Source organism: Daktulosphaira vitifoliae, unplaced genomic scaffold, assembly GCF_025091365.1.
Source record: "Daktulosphaira vitifoliae isolate Bord-2020 unplaced genomic scaffold, ASM2509136v1 Scaffold_2, whole genome shotgun sequence".
In the NCBI taxonomy this organism is placed as follows: Eukaryota; Metazoa; Arthropoda; class Insecta; order Hemiptera; family Phylloxeridae; genus Daktulosphaira; species Daktulosphaira vitifoliae.
The window spans coordinates 35,682,511-35,694,760 of NW_026099573.1; the positions used below are offsets into that span (position 1 = coordinate 35,682,511).

Sequence of the window (12,250 nt, forward strand, 5' to 3'; positions counted from 1 at the left end):
AACCCTGATTCCCCTTTACCCGTTACAACCATGATATTGATAGTAACTACTATCATAACATGTAACTAAAAAGTGAAAAATAAATATAGTTTAAAAAAACTAAAAAATACGCTTTTAAAGAACATCGAACTAAAAAGATCAAAATAATTTTTAGTTCGATGTTCTTTAAAAGCGTGTTTTTTAGTTTTTTTTAAATATATTTTTAAGATAGTGATTTTAATCACTGTCAGATATCATTATACTTAATCCCACTATGCTATGTCACCACTGTGCCGCGATCCCCTGTGCTGGGTTTTTTTAAATCTAAATTCATCTATAGAATTTTAATATATGATTTAGACACCTTTTTATTATTTATATCCACTGATTAATTAAATTTTGCTAACTAATAAATGTTATGTTAAACGATAATGTTTTAGCAATTCTATTAGTAATATATCGCAATAATTTTTGTTCAAAACTTGAGGAGCGTAGCAAGAAAATTTATTTTTAACGTCCAAAGATAATTTATTTAAAAAATTAAAATTTATAAAACTATGTTAACAAGGCCTATGTTTTAGGTCTCAGTTTTCATTTTTCTGAAATTATTGTAATAACTTAATATTAGAGATATTGTAACCAAACATTGTAGATATTATATAGATTATCTTAGGAAAGTTATCTTTCCAATTTTTCAAGTCAATTCTTTGTTGTTATGATACAAAAAACTCTGCAATACTCGTTTTTTAACCTCTCACGCTCTTGCAATTAACAATTTTTGTTTGGAGGGCAGTGTTATTTTCAACTTTTAAATTTATATTTTTGTAACTACTATTTTAGACAATGGAAGATATAAGGGAATTTGAAGAATTACAATTAAGCCCCCTAAAAAGTCCACCAACCATATCCACAAACCCAACTGCACCTGTAAACAAAAATGTAACAGAAAATCCCACCACATCGGACAATTCTAATATTATCAAAATGATAATAAAACTAAAAAAAAAATGGTAAACAGAAAATCTTTTGGGAATAGATATAATCCCTATATTCCTAGGATTATAAGAAATGGAGTAAGTATATTTAATTACTATATATATGTATTAGACTGACCAAAAAATGTTTATTTCTCATCCGTTTTAATTTTTTAAACATTTTAGCATTTTTATGACAGTGAAATTTTTGAAATTATAAAAAAAAAAATAGAAAAAATAGATAAAATTAAATGTTTATATAATTTGATGTAGAAAATGTTAGCATTTAGAATTTTCAAAAGTAATTTAAAAAAATTATTCTTTGAAAAATTAGCGATTTTATAGCAAAATGCCATTTTACCATGATATCAAAATGTGAAAATTGAAATACGCCCCTCAGTGACTTTTTAAGGTTGATCAAAAAACCTCAAATTTAGACGGCTACCTTTTTTTGAGGTCCTTTTTTTTGGAAAATCAAAAAACAATTTTTTTTTTTGGTTAGTTTATTATGTATGAGTTGGAAAAATAATTTTTGAAAGCTTGTTTAGTTTCAAACTCAAAAATTAATGTAAAAATATTATTACTTTTAATTTCTAAATTGTATGGGGAGTGAAATTTAAATTAAAAAAAATAAGAAATAGTCTTTCACTAATCGTTACATCTGTTTACAGAATATTATTCATATTCATACTCATAATCAACCTGCGAATTTCGGAATTGTAAACCCCCCAAAATGTAAGTATAACCAAATATATCATTAAATTTTATGATTAATANAGTATAACCAAATATATCATTAAATTTTATGATTTTATGTCTCTTATTACAGCGAAATGCTACCGGTGAGGAATAGTGGGCCATATAGCCCGGGACTGTAAAAATCCAAAAGTAAGTAAGTAAGTACCATAAATCTAAGTTACTATTTGAATTTACAGTCTTGGATGGTACTCAAAAAGAAATATTCCAAATAGTACATTTTAAATAATTATTTAAATAAAATCAGTTATGTAATTAGTAATCAATTTTGGAACATATATGTGATCTTTCGATGAATCAAAAGAAGTTTAAAAACTTGAGAGACACTAATAAATTGTAATAAAAAGAACAGCGAGAGTAGAATAGGAAGAAAGTGGAAGTGGTTTAGGTTGTATAATTTGTGTTGGATATTTTCGAGATTTTTTTGTCAGATTTCAATACTATTTAAAAAAAAAAAATCCCATTTTATTAAAATGCAGATACTTTAATCTTTTACCAGCACAGTAAAAAACAAGATAGGACCTCAAAATGTTTGGAAAAATTTTTATTTATCTCAAAGACAAAATAAAAATTCAATAACAAAGTATTTTAAAAATTAACTTAATTAGATACACCCAAGTGAAACTAATATTGTACCATTTTTTTTTAAAGAATACAATAATTGTTGGAATATATAAAATAAAAGTTATAATTTATAATAGAATTATATTTAAGTGTTTTAACTAAAATAGTAATTTTATTTTGTTGTAGAATGCTACACATGTTTGAGAGAGGGACATTTGGGTGGCACATGTCAATATTAAATTTAATTACATTTTAACATATTTTTTATTTTATAATAACATTATTTTATATTTTGTTTTTTGAATTTTATTAATTTTCATTTATTTAATCTTATCGTTTAACATAATCAACACTTTTATTGATACATCATATTCATTTGGTTAAAATGACATTATTCTTTTCAACAAATATAATTAAATAAATAACTTAGAATTATCTTTAACAAACACATAATGTTTAATTATATTATATTACACACGTTTCAGTTATAAATAAATTATTTGTCATTTAAAAATCACTCTTTACCGAGAAAAAATCAATTTATTAATAGTCATTATTTTTTACTCTATTATTAATATTAAATACAAAGTGTCAATCCTATTGTCAAGTGTAAACAACTATATTAACGTTGTATAAAATGTCAAAATGATTTGTCTACATTTCCTATGTAATAATTTTATATTTTATTCTGTCTTATCAATAACATTGTAAGAATGAGTATACATAATATAAGAATTGCAAAAAATAAAAATAATTCTACTTTTGATTTCCTATTAGGCTCATTTGCCCACGTTGTTGGTGACTACATCTTATACCACTGAAAAGCCCACAACATTTGCTATTAGAAAACAATAATTTCAAGGTGTACAAGTGATGGGAACGTACCCCCCCATGAAGTTTTATTCAAAAGTATATTGATATATCGTAAATCGTCGTATATGTTCACGGAAATTAATTTTTTAAGTTACTTGCCCACTTTGTTTCCCAATAAATCTTATACCATCGAAAAGCCCACAACATTTGCTATTAGAAAAATTTAATTTCAAGGTGTACAAATGATGGGAACATGGCCCCCTCATGAAGTTTTATACAAGAATATATTAATATATCGTAAATCGTCGTATATGTTCACGGAAATTAATTTTTTAAGTTACTTGCCCACTTTGTTTCCCAATAAATCCTATACCATCGAAAAGACCATAACATTTGCTATTAGAAAAATTTAATTTCAAGGTGTACAAGTGATGGAAACGGACCTCCCCATGAAGTTTTATACACAGGTATATTGATATATCGTAAATCGTCGTATATGTTTTGTAATCGCTTACACACTGCAATAAAGAAGCGCGTTTCCGATGATGGCCGACGCTCATGTTTGATTTTTGTCGTTTAGGCGCTAAAATAGAACAATTGGTTTATTCAAACACTTAGGTTTTGACAGCGTTTTCATCGCGCGTCGAGTATCATGTTTGTTTTATCATTTTTTGATCTTCTAAGTATCCTTGTACTCCTAAGTATTTTTGAAAATTAAAAATTATTTGGTATGTTTAATACCAAAATATTTATAATTGTTGTCAAAAATGAGGTTATTTGGAATCCAATTAATTTTTTAATTACTCTTTATATTTACATTGAAAATAGTTCTGTCAAGAAGGGTTCATTTATAATTAATACTACTGTATAAGACTTTGAAGTGCAGGGTAGGCTGAGGTACAGGGCTGGATTTAGGACTAGGCTATAGCCTGGGGCGTCACAACTTGAAGAGGCGCTGCGGCCGGCTAAACTTTGATTTTTTTTTAGATATCATTCCTTTCTGCGAATTTAATTTTCAATCTACTAGAATTAATAGTTATTTTAGTAAATTNTTTTTGATATCATTCCTTTCTGCGAATTAAATTTTCAATCTACTAGAATTAATGTAGTTTTTTTAGTAAATTAGTTACTCGGTATTGTAAAATTATAAAAATAGCACGGAATATATTCTACAATATATATAATGTGATTGGGCAGGGTAGCTACGGCACGACGGTATATATTATCAAAAATAATAATCGGCGACGGCGGTCGTGTAAATTGTATCGAGCAACCAAATCAAGGAAACACCAAACGTATTATTAATTAATGTTTCTTATTTTTTATAACTATGCAAATTTTTGTTGTTTACATTAATAAGTTGACAATTGTATATACTAAATTAACCGTTTATTAACATAATAAAAAATTGTATCATACGTTTGTAAATTAAATGGTGGTAGAAAAAATTAACAACTGTTATCGAGTTTTTATATTATGCTGATGAATAAATATGTATTGAACGATAAAAAATAATAAATTTCAAAAATTTCAATAACTTAATATAATAGTTCTATTATGTTAAAATTAGATAACTAATTAATGTAAAATGTCACCTTTCGGAATATGTTATTAAATTATCGGGACTAGTCTACGATCATTGTCATAAATGCAAGTTGATGAGGCCATTACGTGTGTCAATACGTTATCAAACGTATTAAGCACTTTTGTTAATTGCAATATTCTGTTAGATCGATGAACTAATATGTATTGGTCTAATTGAGACACGATTGTCAGAAAAATGTGTAAAATGTTTTTGTTACCTGGTTATGAAGTTTGTATTAAATATATAACGAGGAAAGACATATAAAAGCAAATTAACAAAGATTTTTTTTTTAAATGTAATTTATTGATTTATAATTTTGTAAAAAAAAAATCAATACATATTTTTTTATTTCTCCGATGAAGGAGGCGGCAATCCTGCTGCTAAAAAATGTTTTTGTTTAAATTAGTTATCTTATAGGTATTGTTTTACAGTGGTCCAACGTTTAGGGAATTGAGAAATATTTTGAAATTCTATATTATCAATTTACTTTATACGATTATTGTATTTTTATCATTGTTTCATAAAATTTAAAAAGAAGTTGTTAAAATCTTTAATTTCATAACACCATAATTGTAGCATTCTCTAAGATTTGCACCACTGTAATTTGTATTATTTTGTATGTAAAATTACATAAGCCAACATAAAATTTGAAACTAGATTTAGAAGGTGATCGAAATCTTGTAAGACACTCATTTTTTTAGAAAATAATGAGAATTTTAAATTTTATTATACAGAAAAAGTATTTCAATCATATTATCAAATCAAAAATGGTGGTTCTCATTTCAAAAAATTATAAATAAACATTTTTATCTCTGAAGGGATAAAAATATAATTTATTTAACTTAATATTATTGTAGAGTTTTATAAACTTAATCATTTTTCTTTTTACAAAAATTTTAAATTCTCAATAGTTTCTGAGAAAATAAGTGTCTTACCAGATTTCGATCACTCTGTAGAGAGATTAAGTGTTTATTAAATTGAACCTATAAACATGTCTAAATATTAATAAATATTTTTTTTCCGCATATTTAAAACTCATTTGGCAATTTTTATTAACAAAAAATGTTATAGAACTTAAAATTTTACAAACAGAATTGTTGGTAGTCAGAATTTTTCTTTTAATCAATTATTTAATTTGAAAGGTTACAAATATATAAAAAAATCAAACTAATTGGCCGCAACGAAAAATTTGTAACTTTCATGGCGTTTTACAAAATTATAAGAAAAGGGTCGCCAACCTACTGGGCGAGACAGTGTATTGTCGAACCACAGTAGGATTTTAAAAAAATTAAATTTTGTATATTAAAACAATTAGAAAAATTATATAATTAATAAATATTAAAGTTGATGTCCGTTGAGTCGTTGATAGTAGATGTACACCAAAACCTCGTGACAGTTGTCACATAACCATATAGATCAGAGATGACCTTATACAAGGCCGTTGCCCGTACCTTATAAACTAGGGGAGTTGATTTTTGAAGGGAGAAAAAAAATACACGAGTCTATTGAAGATGGAACACGCAAAAAAAAGAAAAATATGATGGTTAAGTTAAATTAAGGGGATTTTATTAAGTAAAAAAAAAATTAAGTTACTACGAGGCAAAAAACCGAATGGTCAAAAAACCTCATCTACAAATTAAAGGGGACAAAGAAAGAGAGAGAAAAAAAAACAGATATTAATAAAAAAAATACTAGTTACACCTACACTTTTATTGTTAGAGAATACGATGAACGTCTTCGGGTACCCGCCGGCTATTAATCGCAGCATTGCCGCTAAGCACGGCGAGTATACGTCCCAAGTAAGCGACTGGTTTTAGGCAGTTAGACTTAGCTTGCAAGACGTTGGGACACCCCGGGATAAAATGCACTACGTCACCACATTGTACTAATAACATGTTCATCACCCAATAAAAAATAATATAAAACCTATAAAAAAAATCACAAAAAAATATAGGTATAACTTGACAGGTGGTATTGTAACACGTCTGTCATGTTGAATGACCTAAATAAAAAAAATAGGAGCACCTAAAAAAATTTAATGAAAAAAAAAAATTAAAAAGAATTTGACACACGTGCTAAGGCACGGCGCATTAAAAAAATTATTTATGGCTCAAAACATAAAATAAAATAGATACATTTCCAGCCCCGAAGGGCTACAGAAAATGGAGGCAGGATTAGCCGACGCCAGTAAACAAAAATTACACATTCAAAAAAAAATTGCGGACACTCATGTAATATATACTTGTATATATAAAGTATACAGTTCCATTTAATTCACCCTGACTTTCCCATATCTCATGACGGTATCCTAGGAAAACCTTTCATAGTAGGACATCAGACTCTCATAAATTATGGAACCAATGAATTAATCATTCCTAATTCAGCCAGTATTGTTATCTCTCCTCGATCAGAAACTCTTATTACCATACCAGCTTCAACTATTAAAGAAGGCACCATGCTCTTAATTCCTTCTCAGTCAATTAACGAAACTCTCGTAAGTGGAAATGTCGTAACTCAGGTCAAAGGCAATCGCGTATTACTTTCTATTTTAAATCAGTCAGAACAACCCGAACATCTTCAGATACCAAATCTCGAAAGTCTTAATTACGAAGAATATTTAGAAGTATCTATAAATATTACGCAGTCACAATCCCAAAGTAACTTCGATGGAAGCAGAATTAGTCGACTTAAGCAAGCTCTTCGTACTGATCATCTGAACAATGAAGAACGAAATTCATTGGAAAGCATTTGCAGTCAGTTCTCCGACGTATTCCATTTAGAAAGGGATCCAATTACGCATACTACAGCGGTATATCACGAAATTAAAACACCTGATAATGTCCAGCCGATAATGGACAAGCCCTATCGACTCCCTTACAAACACAAGAATGAGATTAATGAACAAATAGCACAACTCGAGAAAGAGGGAGTTATAGCTGCTAGTGAATCTCCATGGAATGCGCCATTATTAGTAGTACCAAAAAAACCAGACATATATGGAAATATCAAATATCGCGTCTGCGTTGATTTTCAAAAAATCAATCAGGTCTCTCAAGGAGATGCCTATCCTCTTCCTAACATCACTGATATCCTAGATCAGCTTGGTAAATGTCGCTATTACAGTACTCTTGATCTAGCAAATGGTTATTATCAAGTCCCTATGTTACCCGAACGTAAAAAAACTGCTTTTTCGACCGACAAAGGTCATTTTGAATCTATTCGTATTTTGGTTTGAAAGGTGCACCAAGAACATTCCAACGCCTGATGAACATAGTTTTAATTGGCATAAATGGAGTAAAAGCTTTCGTTTACTTAGATGATATAATCATATATGCTAAAAATTTAGACGATCATTCTCAAAAGCTCACAGAAATCTTTGATAGACTTAGACAATATAATCTAAAATTACAACCTATTAAATGTGAATTTCTCCGCAAGGAAACTCAATACCTAGGTCATGTTATTACAGACCAAGGTGTTAAACCTGATCCAAGAAAAATAGAATGCGTTCAAAATTTTCCCGTACCTAAAAATGTTAAGGAAGTTAAGTCATTTCTTGGATTATCCGGTTATTATCGACGATTTATTAAAAATTATGGGGAAATTGCGAAACCTTTGACAGCTCTCTTAAAAAAGGATGTCCCATTTACTTGGAGTGACCTTTGCCAAGAATCTTTTCAGACGTTAAAATGCGTATTAACACAAGCTCCAATTCTTCAATATCCTGACTTTGAGAAACCCTTTGTCCTCACTTGTGATGCTAGCAACTATGCCGTAGGTTGTATCTTGTCTCAAGGTCCTATAGGAAAGGATTTACCTATAGCATTCGCATCCAGAACATTAAATAAGGCAGAACAAAACTACAACACCACCGAAAAGGAACTAACAAGTATTGTATGGGGTGTAAAACAGTTTCGCCCTTATCTTTTTGGTCAGAAATTCACAATTGTCACAGATCATCGTGCTCTCACGTGGTTATTTAACCTCAAAGATCCTGGGTCCCGGTTAACCAGATGGAGATTAAAACTAGAAGAGTATCAATACACAGTGCACTATAAAAAAGGATCACAAAATACCAACGCTGATGCTTTGAGTAGAATCCATCAGGTAACTACTCGTTCAACAAGTAAATCAGTAACCGAATCGATGAATTCAGAAAATCCAGAACATTTACGAAATCCAGAATATTCCGAACACTCATTAACTCCAGAAAATTCAGAACATTCACTAACTCCAGAATATCCAAAATCATCTTCATTTTCCAATATTAATGAAACCATCACAGAATCTCCGTGTCAATACGTATTGAACAATATCAGCCATTATTCTAATCTTCCTAAAAATATAGTAGAAACCCATGGGAAGGTGTTGAATGCACCCTCAGACTATCATCTGGCAAATTTTGTATCCAAAGATCTCAAGTTATCAAAAGGAATTGCTTTAGATTTTCGTCGACAATTTGGGCAATTATCTAGTCTGCGGAAACAAAACAAGAATGTTACTGAAATCGCTTTTCTCAAACAATCCAATAGATTTATCCTCTACATAATAATAAAAGAGAAGATTTGGCAGAAACCAAAATACGAAATTATTTTCACTGCCCTACAAAATCTCCGAGAATTTTGTCATGTAAATCATTTAGATAAAATAGCTTTACCTAAAATAGATACTGGTCTAGATTGGTTAAATGTTCGATCTATCATAAACTATATCTTCAGAGACTCTAACATTCACATTCTTCTCTATTCTCTAGTTGAATACTCATCAGAACAAAAATCTCATATCATTCAAGAATTTCACCTAAATCCCTTAGGTGGTCATCAGGGTATATCACGAACTATCAATAGATTAAAGAAACAACACTCATGGATCGGTATGAATCATGACGTGGCTGAGTTTATAAAAAAATGTACATCATGTCAGAAAAACAAGACTACAAATCGTCATGTAAAAGCACCGATGGTAATTACTACTACCTCTTCAAAGCCCTTTGAGAAAGTTTTTATGGATGTAGTCGGTCCTCTTCCACGTACACCTCATAACAATGCCTACATCCTAACTCTTCAAGATGATCTTACAAAATTTTCATGGGCTGTCCCTATGGAAAATCATGAAGCAAACACTGTTGCTTATCATTTTGTAACCAAATTCATATGCTTACATGGTATCCCTCAGAATCTCGTTACTGATTGTGGCACCGAATTTCTTAGTGATGTGTTTAAAGAAACATGTCGTCTACTGAAAATAAAAAAAACATCTACAACTCCCTATAGGCCGCAGAGCAATGGAAGTCTCGAGAGAAGTCACCGGACTTTAGGTGAGTATCTTCGACACTTCGTAGATAAAGATCAGCGAAACTGGGACACTTATGTTCCATTTGCTATGTTCACTTACAACTCAACAACTCATTCTGCCACGGGATACCAGCCCTACGAACTTTTATACGGTTATGAAGCCCAAGTCCCAACATCATTTACCCGAGAACCGGAACCACAGTATAATTATACAGACTATCAATTCGAATTAAAAAGAAACATGCAAGAAACTCATAATATTGCCAGAAAAAGATTATTAGAAAAGAAGCAGAAATCTAAAACCTCCTATGACCAAACTCAATTCCTTCCCACACTTCATATTGGTGATAAAGTTTTAATTCAGGAAAAGGCTAACAAAGGAAAACTGGCTCCTAAATGGTTAGGTCCTTTTGAAATATTAGACACAAACGCTGATTCAGTAAATATAGTTATTAACAAAAATGGCAAACGTCAAACACTCCACAAGAACATGGCTAAACTCTTTCATGAATAATAATTAACAAATAATCATTATTGTTTGTTACAGAATGGTTACTCACTTCTCTCAATATTATGCAGAAAACCTAAAAGCGTTCATAAATATCACTGAGTTCAATCAAACGTCCGGTCTGTATTACGAATCCTATGGTCCCCTCAGAATCTCCCAGAGTACCTGGCAACTTATTTCCTACCTGGATTTAAAGAACTACCAGCAACGTCATTCTTTAATCTTAGGTTATTACAATCAAACGGTGCGTCACTGTCGGGACGCATCAGAAAATTCAAAAGATATAAAAATAGCTACAGTCTGTACCCAATTTGTTCAAATTACATTACCTTATTTAAATGAAATAGAATTCAATCATATTACTCTTTCATCTATGTTAAATCTGAAGGGGAATAGCAGTTCTCTTTACTCCCGACAAAAGAGAGGTCTAGCAAATTTCGTTGGTAGAATAGCAAATGTTTTATTCGGTGTATGTTCCGATCAAGATGCTGAATATTTTTATAATAAAATCAGCGAACTTCAGGAAAATAAAGAAAAAATTCTACGACTATCCAAAGAACAAATACACATTATGAAATCCGTAGTTCATCACACATACAATTCCTCACTACATCTAGATCAAACACAACAAAATATGTCCCGAAATATACAGAAACTACTATCGCAAAGTCAAATGAATGCTGATAAAATCAATTTAGTAGAATTCATTTCTACTCTAGCTGAACATACAGCCACCATAACTCTACTACTTAGCCAATACAGTTGGGAAACTCAGAACCTCCTTGCTATAGTTAACTCAGCTCTAAGTGGTCGATTACATTCTAGTATCCTACCTCCTTATTAAATTAGNCAGCTCTAAGTGGTCGATTACATTCTAGTATCCTACCTCCTAATATCCTACTTAATGAATTGAAAGAAATCCGTCTTAGTTTACCATCAACCCTTGAACTCCCAGTTTCTATCTATTCTACAAGTCTAACTGATTTGTTCAAGATAACTACTATTGATGCATTATATATTAATTATACTTTGATTTTTAATTTAAAAATCCCTTTATTGTCTAATTTAGATTTTAATTTATTTCACCCCATATCCTTGCCTATACCACAAGGAAATCAAAATTTTATTTTTATTGTAACCGAATCTAAGTATTTAGCTTTAAGTAGAAATAATGATTATTATTTTTCTTTATCAGACCTTCAACTTTCAAATTGTTTTGATTTAAGTAATTTTAAATTGTGTAAGTACTCTAAAGCACTATATCGTCATTCCAAAACTAAAAATTGTGACGTAAATCTATATTTTAAACCTAATTATCCAATTGTCAATTGTAATCTTAAGTATCGTAAATTGTTCATTCCCATATATCATAAATTAGAAATTCAAAACTCTTGGTTATATGTGACTCCTATAGAAACTCATATGACATTCAAATGTAATAATGTACAGAACCTCTTTTCTATTAATACCATTGGTAAAATAACAGTGGATAAGTCTTGTACTGTGAGTACCGAAACTTCAGTATTATTACCATCTCAAAACATTATTTCTGTTTCTCCCAAGACTTTGTTTCCGAGAATCCTTTAGTTTACATGAATTCTAATATAACTAATAAAATTTCTAAATATCAGCCTGAACCGTTAACAGAAAATAATTTCATTCAAGATTTGAATCAATTAGCAGATGACTCAATAGATCTCAATAATCTTGAATCCACAATAGCAGAGTCTTCCGATCATTTCATCTTAAATACTCATATCCCATTTCTTTACTGTCT

At 30.0% G+C, this 12,250-nt stretch overlaps 2 protein-coding genes across 2 annotated transcripts in view; one reads left to right on the forward strand and one right to left on the reverse strand.

Annotated features, from left to right (window-relative positions):
• LOC126899802 (uncharacterized protein DDB_G0289917-like) overlaps positions 1-12,250 on the reverse strand; it is a 145,235-nt gene that overhangs the window by 79,259 nt on the left and 53,726 nt on the right. The window lies entirely within an intron of this gene.
• On the forward strand, positions 10,514-12,060 carry LOC126898201 (uncharacterized). Its single transcript, XM_050672142.1, has 2 exons — positions 10,514-11,306; positions 11,360-12,060. The coding sequence occupies exons 1-2, from the start codon at positions 10,514-10,516 to the stop codon at positions 12,058-12,060; spliced, it is 1,494 nt and encodes a 497-aa protein (XP_050528099.1).

Bases quoted from the DNA above. Each gene is read 5' to 3' on its own strand.
- LOC126898201 (XM_050672142.1), top strand. From the start codon at position 10,514: ATGGTTACTCACTTCTCTCAATATTATGCAGAAAACCTAAAAGCGTTC. The intron at 11,307-11,359 runs CTCCTTATTAAA...CTAGTATCCTAC, and splicing joins ATTACATTCTAGTATCCTAC to CTCCTAATATCCTACTTAAT.